Raw genomic sequence first — 26,624 nt, 5'->3', positions numbered from 1 at the left:
GTAATACGACCTACAAAACAATTTCAAAGCTTCTTGTCAAGCGGCTAAAATCGATTATTCCTGAGGTAATTCTTCCAAAACAAACTGCTTTTGTGCAGGGAAGACTCCTCATTGAGAACACTATCCTAGCTTCTGAGATTGTTCAAGGGTATCACAAACAGGGAGGTCCTAAAAGAATTACTATCAAAGTGGATATTGCTAAAGCGTTCGACACAGTGAGATGGGAATCTATTTTCCAGTGCTTGAGAAGTCTGGTGATGCCTGAAATATTCCTACAATGGCTACAAGCATGTGTTTGCACTACCTCGTTTTCGTTGGGTTTCAATGGATCTATCTTTGGCTACTTCAAAGGAAAACGTGGGCTGAGACAGGGGGATCCTCTAAGTCCCTATCTATTTGTGCTAGCCATGAACTGCCTATCTCTATCACTAAACAAAGCAGCTAGGGAAGGAAGATTTAATTATCATGCTAAATGCCACAGAACAGAGCTCACTCACCTTTGCTTTGCGGATGACCTCCTGATCTTCTGCGACGGTTCGAGTGGATCTGTCTCTGCTATACTGGAGATTCTTCAAGACTTCGAGCAGCGTTCTGGACTTGCCATCAGCATCGAGAAGACTTCTATGTTTGCTGCTGGTATCAAGTCTCATGAATTGGAGCATATAAAATTGGCTACAGGTCTCACAGAAGGAGCATTACCGGTGAGATACCTTGGGGTTCCGCTCTGCACAAAGAAACTCTCTCTCACCCACTGCGCCCCACTCATCCAGTCCATCAAGTCGAAGCTCCACTCTTGGACTGTAAGATCTCTCTCCTTTGCTGGAAGACTCCAACTACTCTCCACTGTGATTGCAGGAATCATAAACTTCTGGTCTTGCGCATATATCCTCCCTAAAGGCTGTCTTGCAGAAATTGATTCTCTAAGTAGTAGGTTCCTATGGAAAGGGAAGACAGATGGGCAGGGCTCAGCAAAAGTGGCATGGGATGTAGTTACTAAGCCTAAACCAGAAGGGGGATTGGGGCTTAAGAACTTATCTGCTTGGAACAAAGCGGCGGCGCTGAAACTGATATGGATATTGTTCTTTAAACAAGACTCCATTTGGTCCACCTGGTTCACGAGTGAAGTCCTGCAGGGAGATTTAAATAACTTTTGGGTCATCAATACCAGACAAAAACACTCTTGGATGGCTAACCAACTAATACTCTTGAGAACTGTAGCTTACCCTTGGATAAAGGTTGTTGTAGGTAATGGTGAAACCACATACTTTTGGTCCTCCAATTGGGCGCCAATGGGGAATATAAGAAGCTTCTTGCAGGGCCAAGCCTCCTTAGCTTTGGGTGTAAGATCGGACAGTACACTTGCGGAACTGTGGGACATTGATCACTGGATACTACCGGCTGCTAGATCGGATGAACACCTCAGCATCCTATCCTACCTCACTTCTCTTACGCTATCAAGTGATGCAGACCACTATGCCTGGTGCCCAAATGGTACCTCGATGCCGCAGTACTCAACGAGAATCATCTACAACTTACTAAGGGAATCGTAGCCACTGGTACCCTGGAGCAAGGAGGTATGGTTCTCAGGAGGTATCCCCAAGCACAAGTTCCTAGCCTGGCTGATGGTCCTCAATCGGTGTCCTACTAAAGACCGCTTGTTGAATTGGGGACTACAAACGGATGCGCTCTGTGTTCTCTGTCGTGCCTATGATGAATCCAAAGACCATCTCTTTTTCCAGTGCTGCTACTCAAAGGACCTCTGGGATCGAGTGGCTCACAAGTGCGATCTGACCTCCTCTTCAAGCTGGGAAACTACTCTTCAAAGCCTCCGATGCTCCCCGGGAACGAGATTGCAGAAGAAGCTTCGATTACTCTCCTGGCAAGCGACCATCTACTTGATTTGGTCGGAACGCAACAGCAGGATCCATAGGAATCACTTCAAATCCCACACTGCCCTCTTCCGTGAACTTGACCATCTGATAAGAATCAGAATCGCCAGCTTCCGGTTTAATGATCCGGCTCAATCGTCGGACCTCCTATCTCTCTGGTTTCTCCGATCATGAGATGAAGTGAAGAAGAAGCTAGAGCGTTTTTCCCTCATCGTTACCTCCAAAGATCACTACCTCTGCTGGGTTAGGCCCTTGGTGTTATTAGTACTTCCTGTTTGGACTTAATATTTCAGATTAAATATTTTAATTGAACTCGGGCCGCTTGGCCCACTAGCTTAAGCTGTAACATTTTGTTTCTCATGCATTTAATAGAAACATGTGGTTTCACTACAAATGTGTTTAGGCTAAATATCATCCACTATTTTGAAACAATTATGTATTATCATCTGTATTTTAGTTTAGGTAAATATCTAATTTACTTTTTATTTAAAAAAAATTTATCATCAACATAGACAAATTTATAAATAATCTACAAACTAAACTGATAATGTTGCATCTGTATGAAAACAAACGAAGTTTATTTTTTAACTCTGCATGCGAGACTATTTGCTTTGATTTTCCGTTTTTGGTACATGATTGCGTTCTAAATGGTTAAAACGTTTTTGAGAAGTTTAATATCTTCTAAATAACTTATAAAACAGGTTATTTTCTGGTTCTAAAATTTTCTTTATTTATTGAAAACAATATGTTGCAAATCTATTTATTTATTGAGAGTAATCAGTTGCAAAAGTGACAATGATAGTTGATACTAACTAAATTTCTCATGCATTTTATTAAAGCTAGGCTATTCAATTAGTGTCAAATTTTAACCTAATTTTGATATTTTGGACAAGATCGTATAAATTTTGAAAGACTTGACGGATAAACTTATTATTACTTGTCTTTGACACTAGTAGTTTGAATGTGCTTCTTTTTATTTAAGAATCATCTGCTGATAAGTGACTATAAGATTAAAAAATGCCAGACTTTTCCACTCTAAAATTATTCTAATTAGGAAATTTCAAAATACTCTTAAATGAATAAAGTTCTTAAATTTATAGTTCGCGTTTATTCGCATGAAAATCTCTATTTTGCTCACATTTCAATAACAGACCTTTTACTTTGTCAAAAAGAAAAATTCCTATTTTGATAAAAATAGAAAATGAAAATTTTGTAAATATAATATTGCTTTAATATTTTCTCATTTTTAATAGTTCATTGTGTCCAATTAAACTTGTGATAAATTTATAATATAGATATCAGCATTTTTAATAGATCTTATATTAGAATGATTTTCTTGCTTTTCTGATACTATATAGGTTTGATCAAATTTTAAGACAAGATATTAATTTAAATATCAAAGAGTTCTCAAAACACTTTACTAGTGCTCTAAATTAAGCATGGTACCCACTCGGATATGGTTTTGGGAATTTTGAGTTCAACATCGTATATTCCATTTTGGTTTATATCTGATCGTGTTGGTTTCAGTTTATAACATTCATGTTCATATATAATTTATATAATCTTATGTAAAACTCGTTTTAAAACAGGCTCCGTTTGGTTCAGATAATACAAAACTGAGTTCGAGTATTTTTACAGATCATATAAAAAAAAACATAAAATTGAATATTGAGATACATAGTAGGTCGCAAAATCCCAAAACTTGAACCCGAACATGTGCTGGAAATCATATAAATCCCCAAAAAAGGAATATCTAAATTAGCACCTAAAAAGTATTCAAAACCTATATAAGTACATTATATACTGTTAAAATAAGTACATTAAATACTCAACTTCACATATATATATATATATATATATATATTTTTTGATATGTCCACAAAACTACTCGAACCTGAAGCTGTATTATCCTAATCCAAACTTAGTTTTGTTGAAAACATGTTTTTTCCATGATACTAAATAATTATATCATATATAAAATCAGAATAAGACTTAACAAGCTGAACCTATAATTCTAAATGATACGATATGAACCCGAAAGGATATTGAACGCATATATCTAGTACTTATATATGTTTTAAACACTTATTTTGGATACTAATTCTAGAGCCAGACCTGGTAAATAAAAGTTTAGAAGCAAAAATATATGCTGGCCTATTATTTAACTAAACAACATAAAAATAATAGAAAAAGAACTTGAGGGATTCGGACGCTGCTCTTCTTATCAAGCCGGCTTAACTTGTTAATGTGAAATTCTACATTAGAAGTTTAAATAGAGTGTTTCTACATTAGAAGTTTAAATATATATATATATATATATAAAATGTTCAAACTCTTATTAGTATGAAACTCTTTAAAAAAGAATTCAAAAATAAATTCATGCAGACCAGATTGTTAGATCTAAAATAGACAATATCGCACTAATTAGATACTAAAAAAAATTAAATATATGTTTGAAGAAAACCCAACAATTGATAACAGATCGGGATGACGAAATCTACGAGAATACCAAAATATTTTTCAAATAGGAATGAGATCCTTCAAATCAGAAGGGAAGGTAAGTGACAGAAATTAGTCAGAAGATAATGAAACATGTGATGTTGTAAAGGAAGAACACACGAGATTAGTATGGTCCTTATTTTGAAGAGGAAAATGTGAAGTATCAAACAAAATCCCACATGGGAAGTTTGAATAAAGAATGTCTAATATATAAAGAGATGTCTATTCTAATTAGTATGAAGCCTTTTGGGAAGAAATCCAAAACTAAATCTATGCATACTAATCTCTTAGGCCCAAAATAGATAATATCATACTAATAAGATAATAAATAATTAGACATACCCTTTCACAATCCTAACAGTTGAAGGGACCTCACAATTTTTTTAATCATCAACATACAAATATTCATATTGATTCTGCGAATCACACTGGTAACTCCGCATCCATGTGAATGACAAAAAAATTGTTGTTTCCTAGCACTGCATACTAATTTTTATATTATTATTAAAGAGGTATTAATAATTTAAAATAAATAACACATATTATTGTTTTCATTTTCATATAAAAAAAACTTTGATTATTAATTATTTAAAATTTTATCTAAATTCAACACTGTAAATGTAGAACCTAAAATCTACACTCAGTATTTTGTAGTGTTTGTAAAGTAAACTCGAGAATGACAAAATATGTAGGCAACGATATCCTTAAAACACAACGATATAATCGTAATTCAGTTGACAAAATGGACTTTTATTGAATAAGAGGTCTTTTACAAGGAATAACAAAGAGATTGACTATATCTAATAGATAGATCAAGATCGGGATCTAAGATAAAGTTAGAAAGGTAAAAGTGTGTAATGTGTTCTCTCTCTCTCTAGGGTTTTCGCTGTGTCTCCTATGTTGATCTCTCCTTCCTTTTATAATCTCGACTCCGTTATCCCCGTAACTGACTCCGTGATCTCCTTGACTTCGGCGAGTTCTCTTCGACTTCGTTGACGTCGCTATGGGCTTTCCCTTTTGTGGTCCATTTGCTTTAATCATAGTCCATTTAATTTAGGTCCAAAATTGGGTCCAACAGTAAATACAAAAACAAATTGTACCAATTTTTTAAAAAAAAAAAAACAATTCTACACTCATCATATTGTAAGTGGGTTCAGAGGTATGTGCACGATTTACCTTCCCTGCTAAACCGGATGTGCACGATTCACCTTCCCTGCTAAACCGGCCCTGACCCTAATATTATAATTCCCGTTGATATTGATTTGATCATGTTTTAACCACAAAATAGACCCTGTAAGAGCATAAGAGTGAGAAATAGTACTCATGAATTAAATTCACAAAGACTGACGTTACACAATGACTCTTCACGAGTAAAGTTAAGTAAGATAGAAGGGGTTTGTTTGTAGTTGTCAGCTTTGAGAATATAAAAGCAGAAGGCAAACAATGCTGTAAATTTAAAAAGCGCCAGGGCTAAGGAATCTCAGGAAACACATATTGGATGATATGATTGTTCAACATAGAATGTATTAAAACCCGCTCTAGTACTCAAATCTTTTAATTAAATTAGCATACTTATGTAGTATTAAACCCTATGTATTAGAATTCTATAGACTACATTTCGTTGAATGTCATATTCTAAATATACAATAAAAATAATTTTGATATGTTCACGAAACTCCTTCAGATCAAATTCAATTGGCTCGGAATATTTCGATGATCTAAGTTCGCTCAAGAATTTAATCAATCAATTTCAATGCAATAAATAAATAATCTATGAACCAGTAACTAAGTGATCAATACAATGCAAGCATAAAGAACAACTTAGATTAAGAAATCGATAAATTTTTCCCTATTTAAACAAATCGCAATCATCAAGCCATGAACTGAAATCCTAAACCTAACTAATGAACTAGTCATACATGGTACAAGAAACACAAAGAGATAATGAATAATGCATAATGGAATTATAAATCAAAATAGGGGTTAAGAAATGTTCTCCAAAGGTACATATTCATCTCCCCAAAATATCCAAAGCCAACAAGTCTGATAAAAAAAAAGCTTAATTAGCCTAAAAATGGCTAAAAATAAAAGATATACTCAGAAACACATCATGGTCGAATTTGAGGCTTAACGATATCGTAAAATAAGGAAAACCAAACATAAATTTCATGGTACTGAGCCATCATACAAATCAGTATTCAGTAAAACACGCATAACTTTTGATCTAACCATTGACTCGACCTCAAACTGGTGACACTGGAAATATAATTCAATTTTATATCTTTTTGTCAGAATTCAATTTCCCCATGCGAAGTCTGTAAGACCCGACCGAATGCTACTTCGAACCGGTCACGATTCAGGCCGATAGGCGACTCGGTCTGGTCACTTACATTTTAAGGTTCTTATCCCATTTAAGTGTAATTTTCAAATGAGGTTCTAACCATGATTCCCTAACTACTAAATTAAACACACAGAAGCAAAGAAAGGCATATGGCCTCATTGTATAAATCAAAATGGATTTGTTATATTGTAGTTTAAATATAATCATATCGATCTTATACAACACTAGACCTAAATGACTCGAATACCACTCATACCCATCGCCCGCCTGTCTTGTGCCAACCCAGACCAATTCTTAGAACCTGCCACACTAAACAAGGCATACTAGACTCTACAATTTCTTAGTGAGGCGAATCATTCCGCCTACACGGTGTAGTCCCGAAAACTTATTCCTAACATGCACATTATCCTAATGTCTTTTAATGACGACAGCTTCCAGACCCAAACAATATATTCAAGACTCGTCCTTAACTTTTTGGTCCGCTAGATATGGTTCATTCCCAATGTGGCCTTGTATACTCAAGTTGTAGCCTCTTCGAGAGAATACACAGATTGGATAATATGATTGCTTAGCATAGAATATATTAAAATCAAGTTGTAGACTCAAAATGTAGACTCTTCGAGAGTACAGTTAAGCTAAAATAAAAGGGGTTTGTTTGTAGTTTCCAACTGCAGGAATGTAGAACCATATAGAAAAGAACGACGTCTACTTAAGAATAAAAAGTGTTAGGTCTCAGAATGATGAATACTCAATTTTATAAAAATGGATTATATGTTAATATAAAAAGTATTTACAAGTGCTGATAAACACAAATGAGACTGAACTAATGATGAACAAGGTATAAAACAAGGTCAAAGTGTTTAGGAAATGAGAGCTCGAGGTCGAAGAATATGTGTGTGTGTAAGCAAGAGTGTTCATTTCCCCTTCTCTCTTGCTCCCCTCTCCTCTCTATTCTCCATCTGGTTGTTTCGTTCTCCTGATATCTTCTTCTCTTCTTGTTCGCTCGATCACTATGATCTCGAAGTTGTTCCCACTTTTGTCTTCGTGAATATTAGTACCAATGGGAATATCCTTTTACTTTATCATTGTCAAGCGTGATCGGACATCGATGCTTCTTTCTGTATCAAATTCTAGCTGTAAAGATCGTTTACCAGCCTCGTCATTATCACTCAGGGTCAAGTCAAGATCTGAGTTCATGAATATCGTAACTGCCTAGGATATTTGTTGGTTCGAGTTCACGGAGTAAAATCTGATTTTGTTATTCCTTTATACGATAGTGGCTCTCATTTAGGTTGATTCTGATCGATGTGACCATCTTTCTCAACTTCTTGTGTACGATTTTTATGGGCATGGTCAAGATTTGGGCTAAAAAGTAAGCCTAGTGTGTATTTAAGTATATACTATTTGATCTTTAGTATTATTTATCTTTTTGGCCTTTAATTAAGAGTTTGAACATAATAATTAGAGTGATGAAAACCGGGTTTCAGAAGAAAAAAGAGAGAGGGAATTATGAGTGATTAGACCATGGTAGTCTATTGTTTTGATAAATATATGCATGGACGAAAATATGCCAAATGATTATGTTATTCACTAGACCTAATTTTTGAGAACATCATTAACCTATTGGTATGTTTACCTTTATATTAGTATTTAGAGCTAGGGTTCAAAAACTCATTAGGCGGTAATTAGAACAATTTATATGAGATAATTGATTATATAGGAGTCATAACCGGCTTTTTAAATGTCTAGACCAATTTTAGAAAATTGTTCAAAAAATTTCTTCGTTTAGATTCGATTTACCGCATACGCTTGACCAATGTTAGAAAAATTGTTCAAAAAATCGTTTTGTTTAAAACCGATTTGCTACTTACAATAGACCAACTTTTAGAACACAATTAAATATAATCTCACTCTAACTAAGGAACAAAAAAAATACTATTCTTCACCAGACCCAATTGCCTCATTCTCTCCCCTGTAGACAGTCTGTCTTTAATGGCTAACCAAGTGATAAAGGAGTATCGTGGGACTCCTTGTGAGAACCACGGTACTTTGGGTCTGGTGCAGGGTTGTGAGCTTTGTGATGAGAAAGATGAGATAAGAGATTACCTCTTCTTCTGTTGTCCATACTCTTACACAGTTTGGGAAAGTTATGTTGGCCGGCTTTTTGGAAGGGAAACCAGCCAGATTGGCAATGGACCATAAATTGTTTGCAGCGAATGGGAGAGAAGAGACTGGATACAATTCTTGCTAAAATGTTACTGCAGAGTAGGATCTATCACATGTGGAGAGAAAGGAACGTAAGGAGACACCACCAGCCCTTGACGAACACTGATCAACTGAGATGAGTGATAGAAAAAACTGTCATAAATAGGATCGTCTCACTTCATTACAATCCATATTGTAAATATGGAGATCTTTTACAAAGATGGTTTCAGATTACCACATAGATCTGATCATTATTTTTTCTTTATATCTTTTCATAAAGATTTCACATTCTAAAGGTTGAGAGTTGTGCATAACATTTTTTGATAGATTAATAAATTTTAAATTTCATCAAAAATATTATTCTTTTCTTTATACATAAAAAAATTATTTTTTACTTTTACTATATATGTAGATAAATACTATTATAAAAAATACATCAAAACAAACTTCATCTTAGTTATAGAAATCCTCTACTCTAGAAAAAAAAATCAAACTATATATTTGAGATGGTGATACAAATTTCAATATATTAAAATGAGTAATATAATTTAACTTAGGTAGCATGTGTTCATCGTGTAGTGTGAATGTGACTAAAATATTATAAAGAGTTTCTTTCTTTCTTAAAGCATGTGCTAATAATATCGTTGGTCAAGTAAATAATTAGTTTTTTTTTGTTTCGTCAACAAAATAATTAGCGAAGGAGACAAGAATCATTTTGGGAGATTGAGATTCTCACTTGTTGTGCACCTTGTTGTAGTTTTACATACAGACAAAATTAACTATTTTCTTTCCAGCAATTTCATTTACTAATAAGCCACTGTCCACGTTATATAGATATATGGACATCTTAATATTAATTGAACTATGACAAAAATAATTTGAATTTTATAGAAATAAATTATATATTTTGTAACTAGTGACCTGGGATATTTTCTTGCAATTTTTTTATATATAAATAGTTATTTGGTATTTTTAACTATAAAAATAGCTATTTTCAGTCGGAGAAATAATTGTTTATTTAGTTTTTTTTTTTTAGATTGATAACCAAATCTCTTTGATATAGTGGTAAAAGAGCTCCAGCTGGAGTTTCTGTCTTGGGTTCGAGTAGCATTAGCCACCCATGGAGGTTTTAAGTGACTCTCGTGAGATTAGTCTTTGAACCTAGAAAACCTTTGAGATTCCACAGTTATAAAAAATAAATTGATCAAATTTATAAATTTTTTACATATATTTAAAAATCATATTAGATTAAGATTGTAAATGTATTTATTTTGTAATTAAATATTTCACACAATTTTAACCAATAGAAATTTAATAAACACAATTAGTTTTTTTAAAGTTTATGATTTACAATTATTATTTGATAAAAATGAATTGGAAATTTTAGAAATACATCTTTTTAAAAATTATTTTTTTCTAAAACATGAATGTTTTTGGAATAGAATGAGTATATTTTTACAAATTTTAATACGATTAAGAGTGAAATTTCACATATGGTAAAGAAAAAAAACTAACCCGGTTCGACTAAGGGAAAAAGTGCCTATTTCAATATGAACTTTACGCGTCGTGCCTATTCCTTCACGAACTTTGTAGTAGTGCGTATTCCACACTGAACTAAACAAATTTTTTAAAATACTATATGAACTTTATGCGTCGTGTCTATTCCTTCACGAACTTTATAGTAGTGCGTATTTCACATTGAACAAAACCAAAATAAAAATATACTACATAGACTCTCAAAATCGTGCTTATTTCAATATTGAGTGTTAAATATGTTAGTCATCCGTTAATGTATCAAAACAACGTCATTTTGTATAAATTTATGAAATTAAAAATTAAAAATTAAAAATAAAATACACTCTCAAAATTTTGCTTATATATATTGACTGTCAAAAGTAATAGTCATCATTGATTTTATCAAAAGACTATTTTAGATAAATTTTATGAAATTGTCCGTCGTTTTTTTAATTTTTTTTCATTTTACAACAAATTTATCCAAAATGACGTTGTTTTAATAAATTAATGTATGATTTGACTACCACTTTTCACTTACTGACAAAAAAAGACTAACATCTTTGACGGTCAATATATATATATATATAATCACGATTTTGAGCGTCAAAGGTGTTCGTCTTTTTTTTGTCAGCAAATCAAAGGTGTAGTCATATATATATGTACATTAACCGTCAAAAGTGTTAGTATTTTTCTGTTTAGGAAATCAAAAGTATTAGTCATACGTTAATTTATCAAAATAACGTCATTTTGATAGATTTTATAAAAAAATAAAAAATTACAAATTGACGGATAATTTCATAGAATTTATTCAAAATAAAATCTTTTGATAAACTAAAACATGACTAACACATTTGACAGTCAATATATAAATACAATTTTGAGAGGTTTTTGGTAAATTAAAGGATGACTATTACATTTGACAGACAATATATATAAGCACAATTTTAAGAGTCTATATTTTATTTTGATTTTTAATTTCACAAAAATTATTCAAAATGACGTTGTTTTGATAAATTAACGGATGACTAACACATTTAACGCTCAATATTGAAATAAGCACTATTTTGAGAGTCTATGCAGTATTTTTTTATTTTTGTTTAGTTCAATGTGAAATATGCACTACTATAAAGTTCGTGAAGGAATAGACACGACGCATAAAGTTCATATAGTATTTTAAAAAATTTGTTTAGTTCAGTATGGAATACGCACTGCTATAAAGTTCGTGAAGGAATAGACACCACGCGTAAAGTTGATGTTGAAAGAGTTATTCTTGGGTTCACCCCTAGAGTGAACATAGAGGTTCACCCAACCAATAGAAATTACTCATTTCACAATTGATATCTTTTAAATAAGGAAACAATATATTGTCAAGTTATTTTATGTTTTAAAATAAATAAAATAAAAACAAATATAAATAATAGTAGTTACAAAAAATAATTTAAAAAATATATTTTAACATTTTCAAAGAATAAAATAAACCCTAAACTCTAAATCATAAACCCTAAACCCTTAGATATACCCTAAACCCTTGGGTATACCATAAACCCTTGGGTATACCCTAAACCCTTGGGTATATGCTAAACCCTTGGATAATCTTAAACTCTAAATACTAAACTCTAGTATATGCAAAAAATATATATATATATTTTAATGCCGTCATCGAAATATTAAACTCTAAATCGTAAACTCTAAACCCTAAACCTTTGGGTAAATCCTAAACTTTTTTTAGGATTAAGGATTTGGTATTTTTAAGATTTAATGTTTAATGTGTTTAATTTAAATTTTAGAGTTTAGGCTTAGTGTTTTGATGACGGATTTAAAATATTTTTAACTTTTTGCATATATTACTATTTTTATTTATTTTTAACATTTTTATTTTAAAAACATAATATAACTTGATAATATTTTGTTTTCTTATTTAAAAGATATCAATTGTGAAATGAGTGATTCCTATTGGTTGGTGAACCTCTAGATTCACTCTAGGGGTGAACCCAAGAATATAGGCACTTTTTCCTTCGACTGGGCTCACATCACTGTCCACTACTATTGTTAGAAATAAATGAATCTTGACCGAACAATAAAGAGAGTGCGACAGACGCGCGAACAACAACCGCACGATGTTGATCTCACTGGTTAAGATATATATCACCGAGTAGGTCCAATAGTAGAGGGGTGAAAGTTAAATCGAAGCTTCTTCTTTAATAGCAGAGCACTAATAATCGAATAAAAGCCACGTAATAATATCATTGCAAATGTAATCACTTTCTCACCCTCGATATAATAATAGCAAAGCACTACAAATTTTTCTCCACTACGAAGACTTTCCTCTTTCTCTCTCTACAAACTTTTAACTTTAACCGGTTTGTGTAATGACGGAGCCGACGATGAATCTCTGGACCACCGACGATAACGCCTCTATGATGGAAGCTTTCATGAGCTCCTCCTCCGACATCTCAGCCTTATGGCCACCGGCAACAACAACAACGGCAACGGCGTCGACTACAGCTCCGGCACCGGCGGGATTTAACGAGGAGAGTCTCCAGCAAAGGCTACAAGCACTGATTGAAGGGACTAACGAAGGCTGGACCTACGCTATATTCTGGCAGCCTTCGTACGACTTCTCCGGCGCCTCCGTGCTCGGATGGGGCGATGGTTATTACAAAGGAGAAGAGGACAAGGGAAAGCCCCGACAGAGGTCGACTCCGCCGCCGTTTTCGACTCCGGCGGATCAGAAGTACCGCAAGAAGGTGTTGCGTGAGCTCAACTCGTTGATCTCCGGCGGAGGTGGTCCGACGACGGATGACGCCGTTGACGAAGAGGTGACGGACACGGAGTGGTTTTTCTTGGTTTCGATGACGCAGAGCTTCGCTTGCGGTTCTGGACTAGCGGGCAAGGCGTTCGCGACGGGTAACGCGGTTTGGGTTTCGGGTCCGGATCAGTTAACCGGGTCGGGTTGTGAGCGGGCCAAGCAAGGAGGAGTCTTTGGGATGCAGACCATCGCGTGTGTTCCTTCGGCGAACGGGGTTGTTGAACTCGGGTCAACGGAGCAGATCCGACAGAGTTCGGATCTTATGAACAAGGTCCGAGTGCTTTTCAATTTCAACGGTGGCGGCGCGGGAGATTTATCGGGTCTGAACTGGAATCTTGACCCGGATCAAGGCGAGAACGATCCGTCTATGTGGATTAATGACCCGATTGGAGTACCCGAGCAGGGTAACGGAGCTCCGAGCTCTAGCTCCCAGCTTTTCGCCAAGTCGATTCAGTTTGAGCACGGTGGTAGTTCAAGCACCATAACCGAAAACCCGAACCCGGATCCAACTCCGAGCCCGGTTCATTCCCAGATCCAGAATCCGAAACTCAGTAACAATAATTTCTCCCGAGAGTTGAATTTCTCGACGTCCAGTACCACCTTGGTGAAACCAAGAGCCGGGGAGATATTGAGTTTCGGCGATGAGGGTAAACGGAGCTCCGTGAACCCGGATCCGAGCTCTTACTCGGGTCAGACTCAGTTCGAGAATAAGAGAAAGAAGTCAATAGGTCAGAGCGATCATGACAAGGTTCTAACTTTCGGAACCGGCGGAGGAGAATCCGACCACTCCGATCTAGAAGCCTCCGTCGTGAAAGAGATACCGGAGAAACGTCCCAAGAAACGCGGGAGAAAACCGGCCAACGGTAGAGAAGAGCCGCTTAACCACGTCGAAGCGGAGAGACAGAGACGCGAGAAACTAAACCAGCGGTTCTACGCGCTGCGTGCGGTCGTACCAAACGTCTCGAAAATGGACAAAGCTTCTTTGCTCGGAGACGCGATCGCTTACATCAACGAGCTTAAGGCGAAGGTGACCAAGACGGAGTCTGAGAGAACTCAGATCAAAACCCAGCTCGAGGAAGTGAAAATGGAGCTCGCCGGAAGAAAAGCCAGCGCCGGCGGTGATCTGTCGTCGTCTTGCTCGATGACGGCGATCAAACCGGTCGGGATGGAGATCGAGGTGAAGATCATCGGCTGGGATGCGATGATAAGGGTGGAATCGAGCAAGAGGAATCATCCGGCAGCGAGGTTGATGTCGGCGTTGATGGATCTAGAGCTTGAGGTGAATCACGCGAGTATGTCGGTGGTTAACGATCTGATGATACAGCAAGCGACGGTGAAGATGGGATTCAGAATTTACACGCAGGAGCAGCTCCGGGCGAGTTTAATCTCAAAGATCGGTTAAAAGTAGCGATCAAGTAAAAGTTATGGGGTCAAATCATTAGTAGTTCGTTTTAGTTGGGGTTCCAGTAATTTTGTAGCTTGTAGTTATTATGTAAGAAAGTCCAAAAATAGAGCGACATGTTTGTTTTGCTCTATCTCTCGAGTCTGTATCGTTTGTTGTTGGATCTAAAATGTGTAACGTGTATATAGTGTATGAGTTTATACTGTGTTAGTTACTACCAAATCGATTTCTACACAAATTTAGATAACGTAACTTACGAGAAACTCCGAAGAGGGCTAATAAATTGGCTGGGATCTCTAGCTAGATTGTGATTGCCATCGATCATTGGTGCTATTTAAATGATCATTAATCGACGAATTGTAAAGAGAGGCCCAGTCATTGGTTGCATCTTTTAATGGTTCGACTTTATAAACATTGCTCAGGAAAAAATTAATTATACAGAAAATTATAGAAAAGGCAATTTTCTCAAATACTTTTTAATTTTTTTTGTCACAGAAAAAATTTTGTAGGAGAAAAATGACTAAAATGTTTTATTAAAGAGATCAAAAACATTTATAGTCCTAGATATATAAAAATAAAAAATAAAAAAATTATTTTTTTATAGTTTAGAATTATATTTTTTTCAAATTCATTTTCTTATAAATATTAACTTTTACACTTTTGAAACTATTTTTTAAAAAACTTATTTTAAAGATTTTATATTAATTTTTATTCAAAATTTTAAACCCACCCCAAAACTCCACATCTTAACTATAAACTTTAATGTGTAGATTAGTTAATCCTAGAAATATAAATGTATATTTACATGTTTAATGAAATATTTTGTTCATTTTGATTTTTAAAGGCTATATTTGTGAGGAAATATTTTTAAGGCTATCTAAGGTTATTTATCTTTAAAATTTGCAAAATGGCAAAATACATATTTGATTAATTAAAACTTTTATTATATTATATTTATTTTATTATAAGAAAAATAAACACTAATAATAAATTAATTATTACAAAATGAAAAAAATAACTAAATTTAATTAAAAATACTTTACTTCTTATTATAAATATTAAATGTATATTCAATACATTTTAATAATAAATTGGCATCTTATAATATTATAAAAATTATAATAGAATTGTATTTGCATAACTACTTATCATTAAAATTTGTTTCTATTTATTTAGAATTATATTATTATATAATTTAATAATGTGAAAATGCTAATTTTGAAAATGATTTACTAAAACTGATTTTCCACTTAATGAAATTGTTTCTTTTATTTTTGCCAGTGATAACGCAAACTTACTTTTTGCCTTTTTTTTATTCAACAACTTTTGTTGATTAGCACATAATTTGTGAAATCACGTTTAAAACATCGTTATGCTATCCCCATAGTTACCAATAAGTTTCTTTTATGTATTTCAAAAGCAACTGCAGATTATAAGGTCGTGAACAATGAAATCTTATATTTACGTTTTGATGACTTGTATATCTTTTACAAGTTTTGATATTGTACAAGACAATATTACATCAAACAAGTTAATACAAAACACATCAAAGTAAAACTGCATTAAATTACATAAATAAGCTAGAATATTAGAATTATACTAATTTAGGTAAATTTTATCCCGAACTTCCAATATCACTAAAATATTTTCCATAAAATTTTGGTGCATTCGGAGGAGGTTATTGTTGTTGTTGAGTTCATTTCTTTATAATTCTTTCTTGTTTAAATTGAATAAATTCACTGAGTAGTATAATCACTGATAGATTCTAAGTTTGTCAACAACATTTTATTCTCCTCAAGCATTTCCTTAAGTGGTTTTGCATACGTAAATGAATTGTTTCATAATTCTCCCCTAGTTGATGTGCTTTCTTTTTCTTGTAAGAAATTAAGAATTGTTCGTTTGATAAGACCAAAGTGTCAACTGAAGACTTGTTACCTTCTGAAAATTTTCTTTTGAGTTTTAATAACTTTAACTGATTAAAAATGAACACAATATTCGGTTTCAATAACTTTTAGCTTGTAATCTACAAATAAAATGTAAAGAGTTCATTTATCAATTCAAAATTCACTAATTGATCATTTATGAAAGAATTGTAGCAATAATAATAATGAATTATTATGCATCTTTATTTAAAATTCATGATTTAGTTTGTAAGTTTTTTTATTTATATGTAGTTTGCTATTAATCTATACTTTTTCTTTCTCTATAAAAAGAATAGTAAAAATCTACACGTAAAAGGTTCATTCATAATTAAAATGAATCCGATATTGTTTATTGTATGTTTTCAGTTGTTATGAAAATTTTGTTTAAATTAAGAAGTATAATATTAAATATAAAACGTTTTTAGTTATAGGAGAAGTTTTAAAGTTAACTTTAAAGTTTTGTTATAGGAGAAAACACTCTAAAACTCAAATTCAAACCATAAATATAAGGTTGCTCTCGGAGATATTCTCAAATCTTCTTTTTGCTTTTTTTTTTTTGCATTTCCAGGGTCTGACGATCTTTTGGCGGTACTTTGATGTTATTCTCAATAATATTCTTGATAACAATATTCTACAATTTGAATGAATATGTTTTGGGTTCATTCCCAAATGTCACGTATTACTAAACAATAATTGTCTACAGTTTGTCTAAAAATCTTATGCAGAACTTGGAATTTGGATGATATCTCAATAATATTCTTGATAACATTGTTAGGCGAGGTTATTGAGAAGAATAAAATTATGGAAATCACCAAACTATTGTTCGACAGCACCAGGCTGGTTATATATATATTCATGTCCATTTTGATTAGGACCGGTGAATGTCTTAAGAAAAAACTCTTGATGTTATTTTCAAATGATCTTGATGGTAGGTGTTAAATAATAAAATGCCATAGGTTTTGGAGATAAACACTACTTATCATCTGGGGTCGAATCTCCTTTTTTGTAAAGTGTGATAAGTGTTGGTAAAAATGAACTTACACATACTATAATTCCCATAACGTCTGGATATTCTAATACATAATAAAGAAAGAGCTGAAGCAGTACGGTTATAATCCAATGTTCTACTAAGGATGTTTGCTTTGTACATTCTCTTTTTTTTTTCTCAGTAAAATCCAATCTTAAAGAAACTGCACTTGCAAAATCCTCTAGCAAACCGGACTGACTTGACTCCTCAATAACCAACCAACTACATGGATTTGATCAAGTGTTCACCTTTCGAGCTTCAGCTTTCCAGTCTCTTGGACGAGGCCTAATCTTGCGATGAACCAAACAAGAACCATCCCGAGTCTTGTCCATGATCAAATGAGCTACTCTAGCTTCTTTTTTCCAATCTCTATGGCAATAAACACGCCTCACAAAGTCGTCAACATAAACATTATTATCACACTCTAGCTCCTCCTCATCCTCCTCCTCTTCTTCTTCTTCTTCTTCTTCTTCTTGGTCTTTTTGTTGACCCGTCTGGAACGAGAGATTCTCATCATCGAGCCCCGCTTCTTCCCGCATCCGCTTCCTGGCTCTGTACCTGCGTTGTCTCTCCCGATTCTTCATTCGACGGATATTAACTTCATCTTTGTCTCTCAAACCATCATTCTCATCAACGCTCATCATAAAAGCATCTTGTATCCCTCCACTCTCTCCTTCAATTCCCATTACTCAAACCACTGATAGAAAAAAAAACTAAGTTATAAAAGGAATAGACTTGGAAGAATCTAAGTAAAGATATAGAACCCTAGAAGTTAAGCTGCTTAAGGCAAACACATACACAAATACAAATGTAAGGGTTTAAAATGGAGGATAATTGAAGTGGACATTAGTTAATAGCAAATCAACCTGAAATTTAAGGAGTGCCCAAATCATAAACACCTTCCAAAGAAGAATCAATAGAAATAGAAAGGTTGGGGTTTTTTTTTATTTGTTTCAGTTGAGAAAACACAGAGAAGTTCAATACTAAAAAGAAGATCCTCTTTTCGATTTTAGAAAGGATTCGTTAGAAGACTGAGTTGATTTTGCAGAGGATTAAACCGGAAAATATGATAACAAAACGAAAAGGAATGAATAAAGGTCATACCTTTCAAGTACTATGTGCTTCGGAGAAGAAAGAAATTAAGGTAGCGAGCGATTATGTTCTCTGCTTGCTTTGAGCTTTAACCTTTAACAAGGAACGAGAAAGAGAGATTGTTTCTTCTCCTGTGAATGGGTTATAGGAAATGGTCTCTTTTCTTTCTTGCACAAAGTTTGATGGAGTCCTCGTCAGTACAGAGCAGTTAATTTAAAAAAAGTCTGTACTATACAATCAAACTGGGGTGGTGGCGCAGTTGGCTAGCGCGTAGGTCTCATAGCTACTGAGTGATCCTGAGGTCGAGAGTTCGAGCCTCTCTCACCCCATTTATTTTTATTTTTCGCCATTTTCTTATTTTTAATAATAAACTCCAATGACACTGTTTTTTCCCAATCCTTCGTGTTTGCTAGAAAAAAAAAACGGATCTGAGCCCAATCCTTCTTTCTCTCTCAACTCTCTTACCCTTGTTCTTTCTATGATCGTGAGTTTTTAGATTAACGTAGGTGATTCGATATCTAGATGCAGAATTGGATAGAGGGCAATCTCTTGATTCACTAATTTAGGGTTCATAGCTAGCCTAGGTTACTCTGTTTCTCTTCTCTGTTGTGGGTTTCTGAGATCAGAATTTAGGGTTTTTAGTTTAGTCTTTGTGCGTAAGATGGATAAGCCTCGGCATAATGATCAGTTAGCTGTGAAAAAGAAGATAAAGAAGACTCCTTTACACCTGCCCACTCTCGCAAATAATGGTTGCACAAGCAAGAACCGCTTAAGAAGAAGCATTGTTCCACTGCTAACATCTTCTCCTATGCCCCTTGATGTTCCTCCTCCTCCTCCTCCTCCTGCCATGGCTCAACCAACTCTTAACACAGCTGAGTCTCCTGTCTCGGTTTCTCTTCAAAGCTCATCAGGAGATTCAGGTCCTTCAGCTAGGTTCAGTGGTGGTGGTGGCGGGATATTGCCTACTCCTGTCTCTCTGTGTAATCACTATCCTCAAGGCTCGTCTGGAGATTCAGTAGGACCCAATAGAAACCAAATGAAACCATCTCATGACTATCAACAACAACAACCACCACGGTTCTATGGTTCTTCTGCATCAACTGTACCCATTTTGCCCTCTCCTAGGTTTGACGGTCCCGGGATATTACCCACTCCCCCACCACTTCAATATCCTTCACCACTTCAACCAAGAAGTTTCACATCCTCGTCAATGGCTCAAGGTGGAATTCTTGGTCCCGGCAAGTTTCCTCCTCGGCCTTAATTAAGATGTTCTGTCTTCTTTCACTCTACTCTTTAGGTTAAATCTCTGTGTACTATGCACCGGTGCCATCTTTTGTATTAGAAAGTTGTCAATTTGCTAAAGAGAGAGATGAAGGAAATATTTTTTTTTTTTTTGTCAAAATGTTTCCTTTTATTATTATTATAAGAGAACCAAGATATTACATAACTTTGATTTTTAGTTCTTGCTTCCTTAGCTAAAACATCTACAACATTTTAAAAAGACCTAGGCACAAAAAGTGAAAAGTGAAGTTACAAGCTCTTGAAATGTTGTAGATGTCTCGTATCATAGAGGTGGCCTCCGTGATACGCATACTGATGATGGTTTCTTCAGTATAAAACTGATTTAACTCATCTATTAGTTGCTTACAGTCGCTGATAAAAGCGACATTCTCATACCGCAAGCTTCTGATTTGCTGGACTGCAATTAACATTGCTATTGCCTCTGCTTCTATGGGTGTATTCGTTGGCATGATAGAAGAGGACCCTCTTATCTTTTGGATGCCTTCTTTACTGTGTAAGGACCATCCTATTCCTGCTAGCTCTTGGTTACTCTTCCACTAAGCATCAACTAAGCAATATAAATTTGTTAATGGCGGGAGTACGTCATGAATGTTTTCCGTTTGATTCCTCGGTGCTCCAGTACTCCGTTCTTGTGAGCTTTCGGTGTCCATTGCTTCATTCAAACACTGATTCTACCTTATTGCTGCGTGAATAACTCTGAGTATGTGATCCCTCTTGTGATGGAACAAAATGTTATTTCTCATTTTCCAGATGTTCCATCCTGCAAAAAAAATCAGAGCTTCTCTTTTATCCTGCTTAGCACCAACCAACAGATTATTAATATTCTCAATCAGATTATTTGAGGTGCTAGCTGCGACATGAAGAAGGAAAGATAAATTTACTTTTTAATTTATTTGTAATAAGATTGGATATTTTTTTAAAAAAAGGTTTCCTAAATCATTTGTTTTGTATGTTTATTGAAGGAAATTTTTAAATTGGGTAATCAAATATCCTCGGAATCATTTTCATATTTTCTTTCACTACTAGTGGTTTAATATTTCCCATAAAAGATCTCTGAAGATCACAATCGTATTCGAAATTTAAAGAGTATTTACTCCAGGTTATTCGTTATTAATCGCTTAGAAACGATTCTAGCTTCTCTTTGCTCTTTCTTGAAGGTTTGTTTCCCTCTCGTCTCTCTTCTCTTTCGTTCTGTTGGTACAGACGATTCAACTAAATGATTAGGTCGTGTTTTTTTTTTCTTACATTTTAGATTGTTTTAAGGTTTATTGTTTTTTTCTTGGTGTTGATAATCACCTTTAATTAGCAGAATTTGGAGATAATAATTCGGTTGCTTAACCTTAACGTTTGTAGTTTGAAGGAAAGAAAAACAATTCCAGGGAGATGACTGAGGTTACTAGTAAAGAGTCTGGTATGCACTTAGTTTCTTAACCCTTTTTATTCTCAAGATACTCTGTTTTTCTTGCTGTATCATATTTCATGTGTTGTCATGATGTTTATTAGTTATTTTATTATTATTCCTAGGAGCAAACCCCTCTGAATTATATGGGACATATACATGGAAGATTGAGAAATTTTTAAAAATAAGTAAGCCAGAGATCCGTAGCAATGTTTTTGAAGTTGGTGGCCGCCAATGGTAAATGCCATTTTCTTCTTCTCCTCTGGATATATAATAAGCTTTAAAACTCGTTTGATATTTCTATGATGTTTTCTTCTTTATCGCAGGTTTATTTTAGTTTATCCAAACGGCTGTGAAGTTCGAACCCATCTCTCTTTGTTTCTCTGTGTTGAAAACCGTGATAAACTTCTTCCAGGTTAGTATTATTGTCTTCTTTCTCTCTAGATCAACAAAACTTTTAATTGTTTATTTAACTTTAACCTTTTTGTGACAGGTTGGAGTAATTTTACTCAGTTTACTATATCTCTGGTCAATAAAGATCCAAAGAAATCAAAGCTTTCAGGTTTTTCTTTTGCAACTTTTACTTTTTGAATCCTCACTAATACGACATATATTAACTGATTACATTTCCTTTGCAGATACGTTGCACGAGTTTTGGAAGAAAGAGCATGATTGGGGATGGAAAAAGTATGTGGAGTTACCTAAGTTATATGACGGTTTCATTGATGAGTACGGCTCTCTTACAATAATGGCTCAAGTCCAAGTCATTAGGTAAATCTGTGTTTATATATATGATGGCATCAATCATAAACATGTAGCCAAGTTATCTTACAATTGATTCTTGCAGAGACAGCGTGGACCGACCTTTTCCCTGCCTTGATGTTCACTATAGGAGGGAACTTGTTACGGTTTATTTCAAAATGGTGGAGTCTATTTTCTTGGGATTTATGAAAGAGAAAAAAAGCAAGTTGATGGAGGACAAGACGAGATGGGCAAGGTATAAAAGTTTACATGTTTGTTAATTAATATAACAAGGATGGATTTTGATGATTTCCTTGTGCAGCTTATGTGCCTTTTGGTTAGAGATGGACCAAAAATCAAGGCGAGAGATGTCTCGAGAGAAAATGGAAGTGATTCTAAAACTAGTTGTGAAACATTTCTTCATCAAGAAGGAAGTTACATCCTCTTTGGTGATGGATTTCTTGTTTCATGGGTTAAACTCTCTCGTATGGAATACCAACAACGAGAAAACAATACATACAGTTTCAAAACAAATGGGGAAACTCCTTCAGGATGATTTGGATTCTACAATATTGAAGGCTATTGAAGAAGAACCAAAGGAAGAGAGAGCAACTGATGTCAAAAACTTGCCAGCTCCAATTGTTAGTGTGGACAAAGATGTGTTTGTTTTCGTTGATGATGCAATGTTACTCATGGAGAAAGCTGTTGATCTTGAGCCGTTGCCTGATGAAAGGGATCCACAAAACCGTATGGAGGTTAGTTTCACATTGTTTATACGGCTCCATATTTCATTAGATTTCTTTTCTCGTAATGATGATTTTTTCCTTATTATTTTTTTCATGTGAATTTCAGGTTAGTAACGACGGAGGGGGTGAGGATGAGAAGCTATTAACTGAGCTTGCTAGACGCACGTTGGAGGTATTTATTTTTGATCATATCTTATGCACCAAAGTTGAAGGTGCATATAAAGAAGCTATTGCATTGAAAATGCAAGAAGAGCTTATTCGTGAAGAGGAAGAAAATCTGAACCAGAGAAGAGTGAAGTCAACTAAAAAGTTAGTGAAGAATTAAAGAAAGTTATCGTATTGTTGGAAACGCAAAGTCATTTAAATTTCTTTTAGTGTTTGATTACTATGCCTTGTTAAACATTTTTTATGGTTTTGAGTTTCAGATAATTTCTCAACAAGCAATTTCAGTTTTAGTATTGGATAAGTTACTTTTCAATATGCTGGTTTGGTTCATTTCAATTTTATATAGTTTTTATATATTTTCTGAGAAACTAAAATAAGGCTTTTTCTTATGACCGTCAGAATTAGTTTTTTCAGTCCGGACCTAGAGGACGTTTTTAGATCTTCTTACATTTCAACTATCACCTGTTTTTTTTTCTCCATCTTCAGATTTTCCAGAACATGGTATCCATGAAAACAAGAAAGAAGCTTGTGTTAATAAGCTTTGTTTGGGTGGTGATGATGATTAACATCATCATTACCATCTTCTAGTGAGATGTGGTTTTAAATTAAATCAACTCTTTTTGTCTCTCCCCTAAGTAATTTTAACTCAATCACCAATGAAACATTTAACACTAATAAACTTAAACTGGCTTACAAGGGTAGGTTAACCAAGACCTTGGTTTGATGAGCACAAACTCAATCCAAGATCTCGGTTTGATAAAAACTGAAAGCACAGGTCCGTGGAAAATACCGTCTAAAACTAGAAGCAAGAGACTGAAGAAACAGAGAGAGGGTAAGAGAAGCTGTTAGCATACTGAAAGGAGAGTGTCTGTCCAGGAGCAAGAGGTTGACCATCATTGACCAGACAGTCATCGTACGAGAGTCGCCTGAAAACTCTAGGGTTAACCAGTCTGACCGAGCTGAACCAGCCACAACTGACGTGGATCTCCGCGACGCTGCAATCAGAGGCACATGCATTCAAGATCTCAACTGTAAATGCTGGTACTCCGTTTGGAAGTGGAACCGTTGAGCCCTGGAAGACAACAATGTCATCTTTTGAGCATTCTTCTCCTATCCTTTTGCTCCCGTCGCCAATATCTGAAAATGTCTCCCAAGATGTGTCTTTAGGGTTATCAAAAATAAATAAATAAAAAAAGACACAGAGATAACCTACTTTCATAAAATAGAGACTGATCGTCGTATATATAAAGCCAACAATGTAATAGATATGTTACGAAAGCGTGTCTTTAGGGTCTCTACAACATAAACAGAGACACTCGTCTTATATGTGAAGCCAATGCCTACGATGGATCTATAAGTTACCCGGAGATAGCAGAAGCTTTCTGGAGAGGCCGGTTTGGTTTTTGTAATTGGAAACGAAGTCTCTTGCATCGCTTATGTCAGTGGAATCTTCCAAGGCATTGCACTTCATAAAAGCTGCAACAGTGACAAAATTCAAACATGAAACTGGTGTGAAGTGACAAAAGAGAGAGAGAGAGGGATATGAAACTGAACTTACATGAAGCAAGAAGAGACAGCAATAAGCCAAGACTTATGAAGAGGACAAGCCGCTGTTGGAATTGGTAGAAGTGTTTCATTTTCTTGCAATGGGAAAAAGATGTGGTGGCTTCTTCTCTGTTTTATAGAGCTATGGATACGCTGCATGGTGGGGGGAGAGAGAAATCAACTTTTAAAAGGAAACGATGTGATTGCATGCATGTCTGCTGGTTCCAGAAGGTATTGACCAATCCCTTTGTTTCGTCTCAAAATCTATCTAATATACCTCGAGATTCAGACAAACACAAGTATACCAATCTTTTGTTAAAAAAGAAGTTTGAATAAAGGGGCTGACAGAAGGTAGTTGAGTCATTAACTGTACAAAACCATAATAAAAACCACCTATCAACAAAACTTTTGAATAAATGTTCACTTGTGGGAAGTAATAGAAGTCTTGGCACCCCTTGCTTAAAAAAGGCAGTGATTTATATAAAACACTTTGGTAGAGCTAAGTTATCTTCTCAATGTCCAATCTAAAGATGAATTATTGTTAACAAGAAATGTTTTAGAGTGAGACAAGACGTTGTAGCCCAATGGTTAGGACGGGTCCCCGCCTGCACCCAGGTAGGGGGTTCGATCCACGCCGGAGGGAACTACCTTGCAACGCTCTTGTCACCCACACGGATATGGGCCATGCTTTCGGCCCATTTGAAAAACTGGGAGGGGCGTCTATCCGTGGGCATTCCTTCCCCTTGGGGATTAGTCTGGGCCTTCTGGGCCTGGGATACCCCCAGGTTAAACAAAAAAAAAAAAATGTTTTAGAGTGATGTTTGGTACCTAATTGGTTATTCCACATGGTATGAATACATTTACAGAAGATAGAAACAAAAAACAAGATAGGATCTCACAAAGGTCTTTGATTCCGCGGACATTGGTTAATTCACTTGGTTTCTATAATCATTAATCTGCTGTGGAAAGTGGAAACCAACCTTGTTCCATTGATACATGAAGTGAGAGTAAAGACTCAACTAGAACATGTTCATATCTCTTGGTTAATACAAATAAAAAAACAGTAGTTAAAGAATAGAATGGGAGAGGTCAAAATCTTTAGTGCTTCTATAAGCAGAAGCGTCACGTTCCTTCAACAAGTCTGAAATCATTGGCCATCCTATGAAGGCAACACTGGTCGTCCTATGGGTGTAACGTTACTCTTTTGGAAGACAAAAATAAATCCCAAACATCATCCATTTTACAAGCCTTTCATGTTGAAGGGCTAATAAGGTGGATGATGCTTGGGATTTATCTTGTTATTACCTGACAAAAGAGTGAACGAACCATAAAAAAGGCGGAGCTAACATAGATCTATTCATGACAAAATCTGCTGCATAAATAGTTGAGTATTATTGTTTTATAGTTCCCCATCGAGAACGGATCCAAATACCCTGAGATCCGTTTTCACCTGCAGATAATTAGATCAAAACATCATACTTCTGCGTCGAGGTGAGCTCAATAAGATTTATCAAGAACAACAGTTATAGGATCCACCTTCTCCGATGAAGAAATTACTTAGTTCGCAATCGCAATGGATAAAGTCTTGGTTGAGAGAGACCGATCTACAGCTCTCTATTTCGTGAGTGACCATGTAAACGGCGTACGGCCTGCCCTAAAAGGAGTTCGTTAAGAGTTTAGGAGTGTTATTTTTAGGCGAGGAAACCGGTTAAACGACGGGTAAGAGTTGTCAATCCGGTTTTAGTAAATTAATGGAAAAGAACCGGTATGCCCTAAATACGAAAGAGTTAGATCAACGTAGGATGTTAATCTATATTATTACAAGGGAAACATTCCAAACAAAAATCTACTTATTTAAGGTTGTTTTTTTTTTTTTTAATTCTATATTATATATACCAAAAGAGGCCGGTCTATTACAAAAAAGAATAAGGACGTCCAAAAGAAGAGGCCAAAGCCAAGACCCAATTAGAGTATCAATCTAAACCCAAAAAATTACAAGATTGCTAATTAGAAGGAGGGGAAACA

The 26,624-nt window shown here is 34.9% G+C and overlaps 6 protein-coding genes, 1 long non-coding RNA gene and 1 other non-coding gene across 8 annotated transcripts; 5 read left to right on the top strand and 3 right to left on the bottom strand.

Annotated features, from left to right (window-relative positions):
- Positions 1-1,622: 1,622 nt before the first annotated feature.
- Positions 1,623-2,063, top strand: LOC108858426 (uncharacterized). The gene has a single exon (XM_018632353.1). It carries the CDS (start codon positions 1,623-1,625, stop codon positions 2,061-2,063), a length of 441 nt encoding a protein of 146 aa, XP_018487855.1.
- Positions 2,064-12,698: 10,635 nt separating this feature from the next.
- Positions 12,699-14,882, top strand: LOC108863050 (transcription factor MYC2). The gene has a single exon (XM_018637349.2). The coding sequence runs from the start codon at positions 12,819-12,821 to the stop codon at positions 14,658-14,660; it is 1,842 nt and encodes a 613-aa protein (XP_018492851.1). The 5' UTR covers positions 12,699-12,818; the 3' UTR covers positions 14,661-14,882.
- Positions 14,883-17,598: 2,716 nt separating this feature from the next.
- LOC108859944 (uncharacterized protein C13E7.08c) lies at positions 17,599-18,877 on the bottom strand. Its single transcript, XM_018633845.2, has 2 exons — positions 18,714-18,877; positions 17,599-18,306 (listed from the first exon to the last, which is right to left on the bottom strand). The coding sequence occupies exon 2, from the start codon at positions 18,293-18,295 to the stop codon at positions 17,846-17,848; it is 450 nt and encodes a 149-aa protein (XP_018489347.1). The 5' UTR covers positions 18,296-18,306; positions 18,714-18,877; the 3' UTR covers positions 17,599-17,845.
- Positions 18,878-18,945: 68 nt separating this feature from the next.
- On the top strand, positions 18,946-19,030 carry TRNAM-CAU (transfer RNA methionine (anticodon CAU)). The gene is given in 2 exon segments: positions 18,946-18,983; positions 18,995-19,030. It is a non-coding gene; the product is annotated as a tRNA-Met (tRNA).
- Positions 19,031-19,106: 76 nt separating this feature from the next.
- Positions 19,107-20,163, top strand: LOC108857716 (pistil-specific extensin-like protein). The gene has a single exon (XM_018631729.2). It carries the CDS (start codon positions 19,363-19,365, stop codon positions 19,960-19,962), a length of 600 nt encoding a protein of 199 aa, XP_018487231.2. The 5' UTR covers positions 19,107-19,362; the 3' UTR covers positions 19,963-20,163.
- Positions 20,164-20,317: 154 nt separating this feature from the next.
- On the top strand, positions 20,318-23,329 carry LOC108857714 (TNF receptor-associated factor homolog 1b-like). The gene is made up of 8 exons (XM_018631727.2): positions 20,318-21,414; positions 21,528-21,639; positions 21,729-21,817; positions 21,896-21,964; positions 22,041-22,173; positions 22,250-22,399; positions 22,466-22,898; positions 22,996-23,329. The coding sequence occupies exons 1-8, from the start codon at positions 21,387-21,389 to the stop codon at positions 23,212-23,214; spliced, it is 1,233 nt and encodes a 410-aa protein (XP_018487229.1). The 5' UTR covers positions 20,318-21,386; the 3' UTR covers positions 23,215-23,329.
- Positions 23,330-23,725: 396 nt separating this feature from the next.
- Positions 23,726-24,741, bottom strand: LOC108858425 (TPD1 protein homolog 1). Its single transcript, XM_018632352.2, has 3 exons — positions 24,613-24,741; positions 24,417-24,530; positions 23,726-24,191 (listed from the first exon to the last, which is right to left on the bottom strand). Exons 1-3 carry the CDS (start codon positions 24,689-24,691, stop codon positions 23,854-23,856), a joined length of 531 nt encoding a protein of 176 aa, XP_018487854.1. The 5' UTR covers positions 24,692-24,741; the 3' UTR covers positions 23,726-23,853.
- Positions 24,742-25,872: 1,131 nt separating this feature from the next.
- Positions 25,873-26,322, bottom strand: LOC130512622 (uncharacterized). The gene is made up of 2 exons (XR_008946194.1): positions 26,136-26,322; positions 25,873-26,049 (listed from the first exon to the last, which is right to left on the bottom strand). It is a non-coding gene; the product is annotated as an uncharacterized LOC130512622 (long non-coding RNA).
- Positions 26,323-26,624: the final 302 nt, after the last annotated feature.

The sequence above is a fragment of the Raphanus sativus genome, chromosome 5, assembly GCF_000801105.2.
Source record: "Raphanus sativus cultivar WK10039 chromosome 5, ASM80110v3, whole genome shotgun sequence".
In the NCBI taxonomy this organism is placed as follows: domain Eukaryota; kingdom Viridiplantae; phylum Streptophyta; class Magnoliopsida; order Brassicales; family Brassicaceae; genus Raphanus; species Raphanus sativus.
This window is presented reverse-complemented; position numbering and strand designations above follow the sequence as displayed.

Coding starts and splice junctions, on each gene's coding strand:
- LOC108858426 (XM_018632353.1), top strand. CDS start 1,623: ATGGTCCTCAATCGGTGTCCTACTAAAGACCGCTTGTTGAATTGGGGA.
- LOC108863050 (XM_018637349.2), top strand. CDS start 12,819: ATGACGGAGCCGACGATGAATCTCTGGACCACCGACGATAACGCCTCT.
- LOC108859944 (XM_018633845.2), bottom strand. CDS start 18,295: ATGGGAATTGAAGGAGAGAGTGGAGGGATACAAGATGCTTTTATGATG.
- LOC108857716 (XM_018631729.2), top strand. CDS start 19,363: ATGGATAAGCCTCGGCATAATGATCAGTTAGCTGTGAAAAAGAAGATA.
- LOC108857714 (XM_018631727.2), top strand. CDS start 21,387: ATGACTGAGGTTACTAGTAAAGAGTCTG. Junction 21,818..21,895: donor CCGTGATAAACTTCTTCCAG/GTTAGTATTATT, acceptor TTTTTGTGACAG/GTTGGAGTAATTTTACTCAG. Junction 22,400..22,465: donor GACAAGACGAGATGGGCAAG/GTATAAAAGTTT, acceptor TTCCTTGTGCAG/CTTATGTGCCTTTTGGTTAG.
- LOC108858425 (XM_018632352.2), bottom strand. CDS start 24,691: ATGAAACACTTCTACCAATTCCAACAGCGGCTTGTCCTCTTCATAAGT. Junction 24,531..24,612: donor GCTGTCTCTTCTTGCTTCAT/GTAAGTTCAGTT, acceptor TCACTGTTGCAG/CTTTTATGAAGTGCAATGCC. Junction 24,192..24,416: donor AAAGCTTCTGCTATCTCCGG/GTAACTTATAGA, acceptor AGACATTTTCAG/ATATTGGCGACGGGAGCAAA.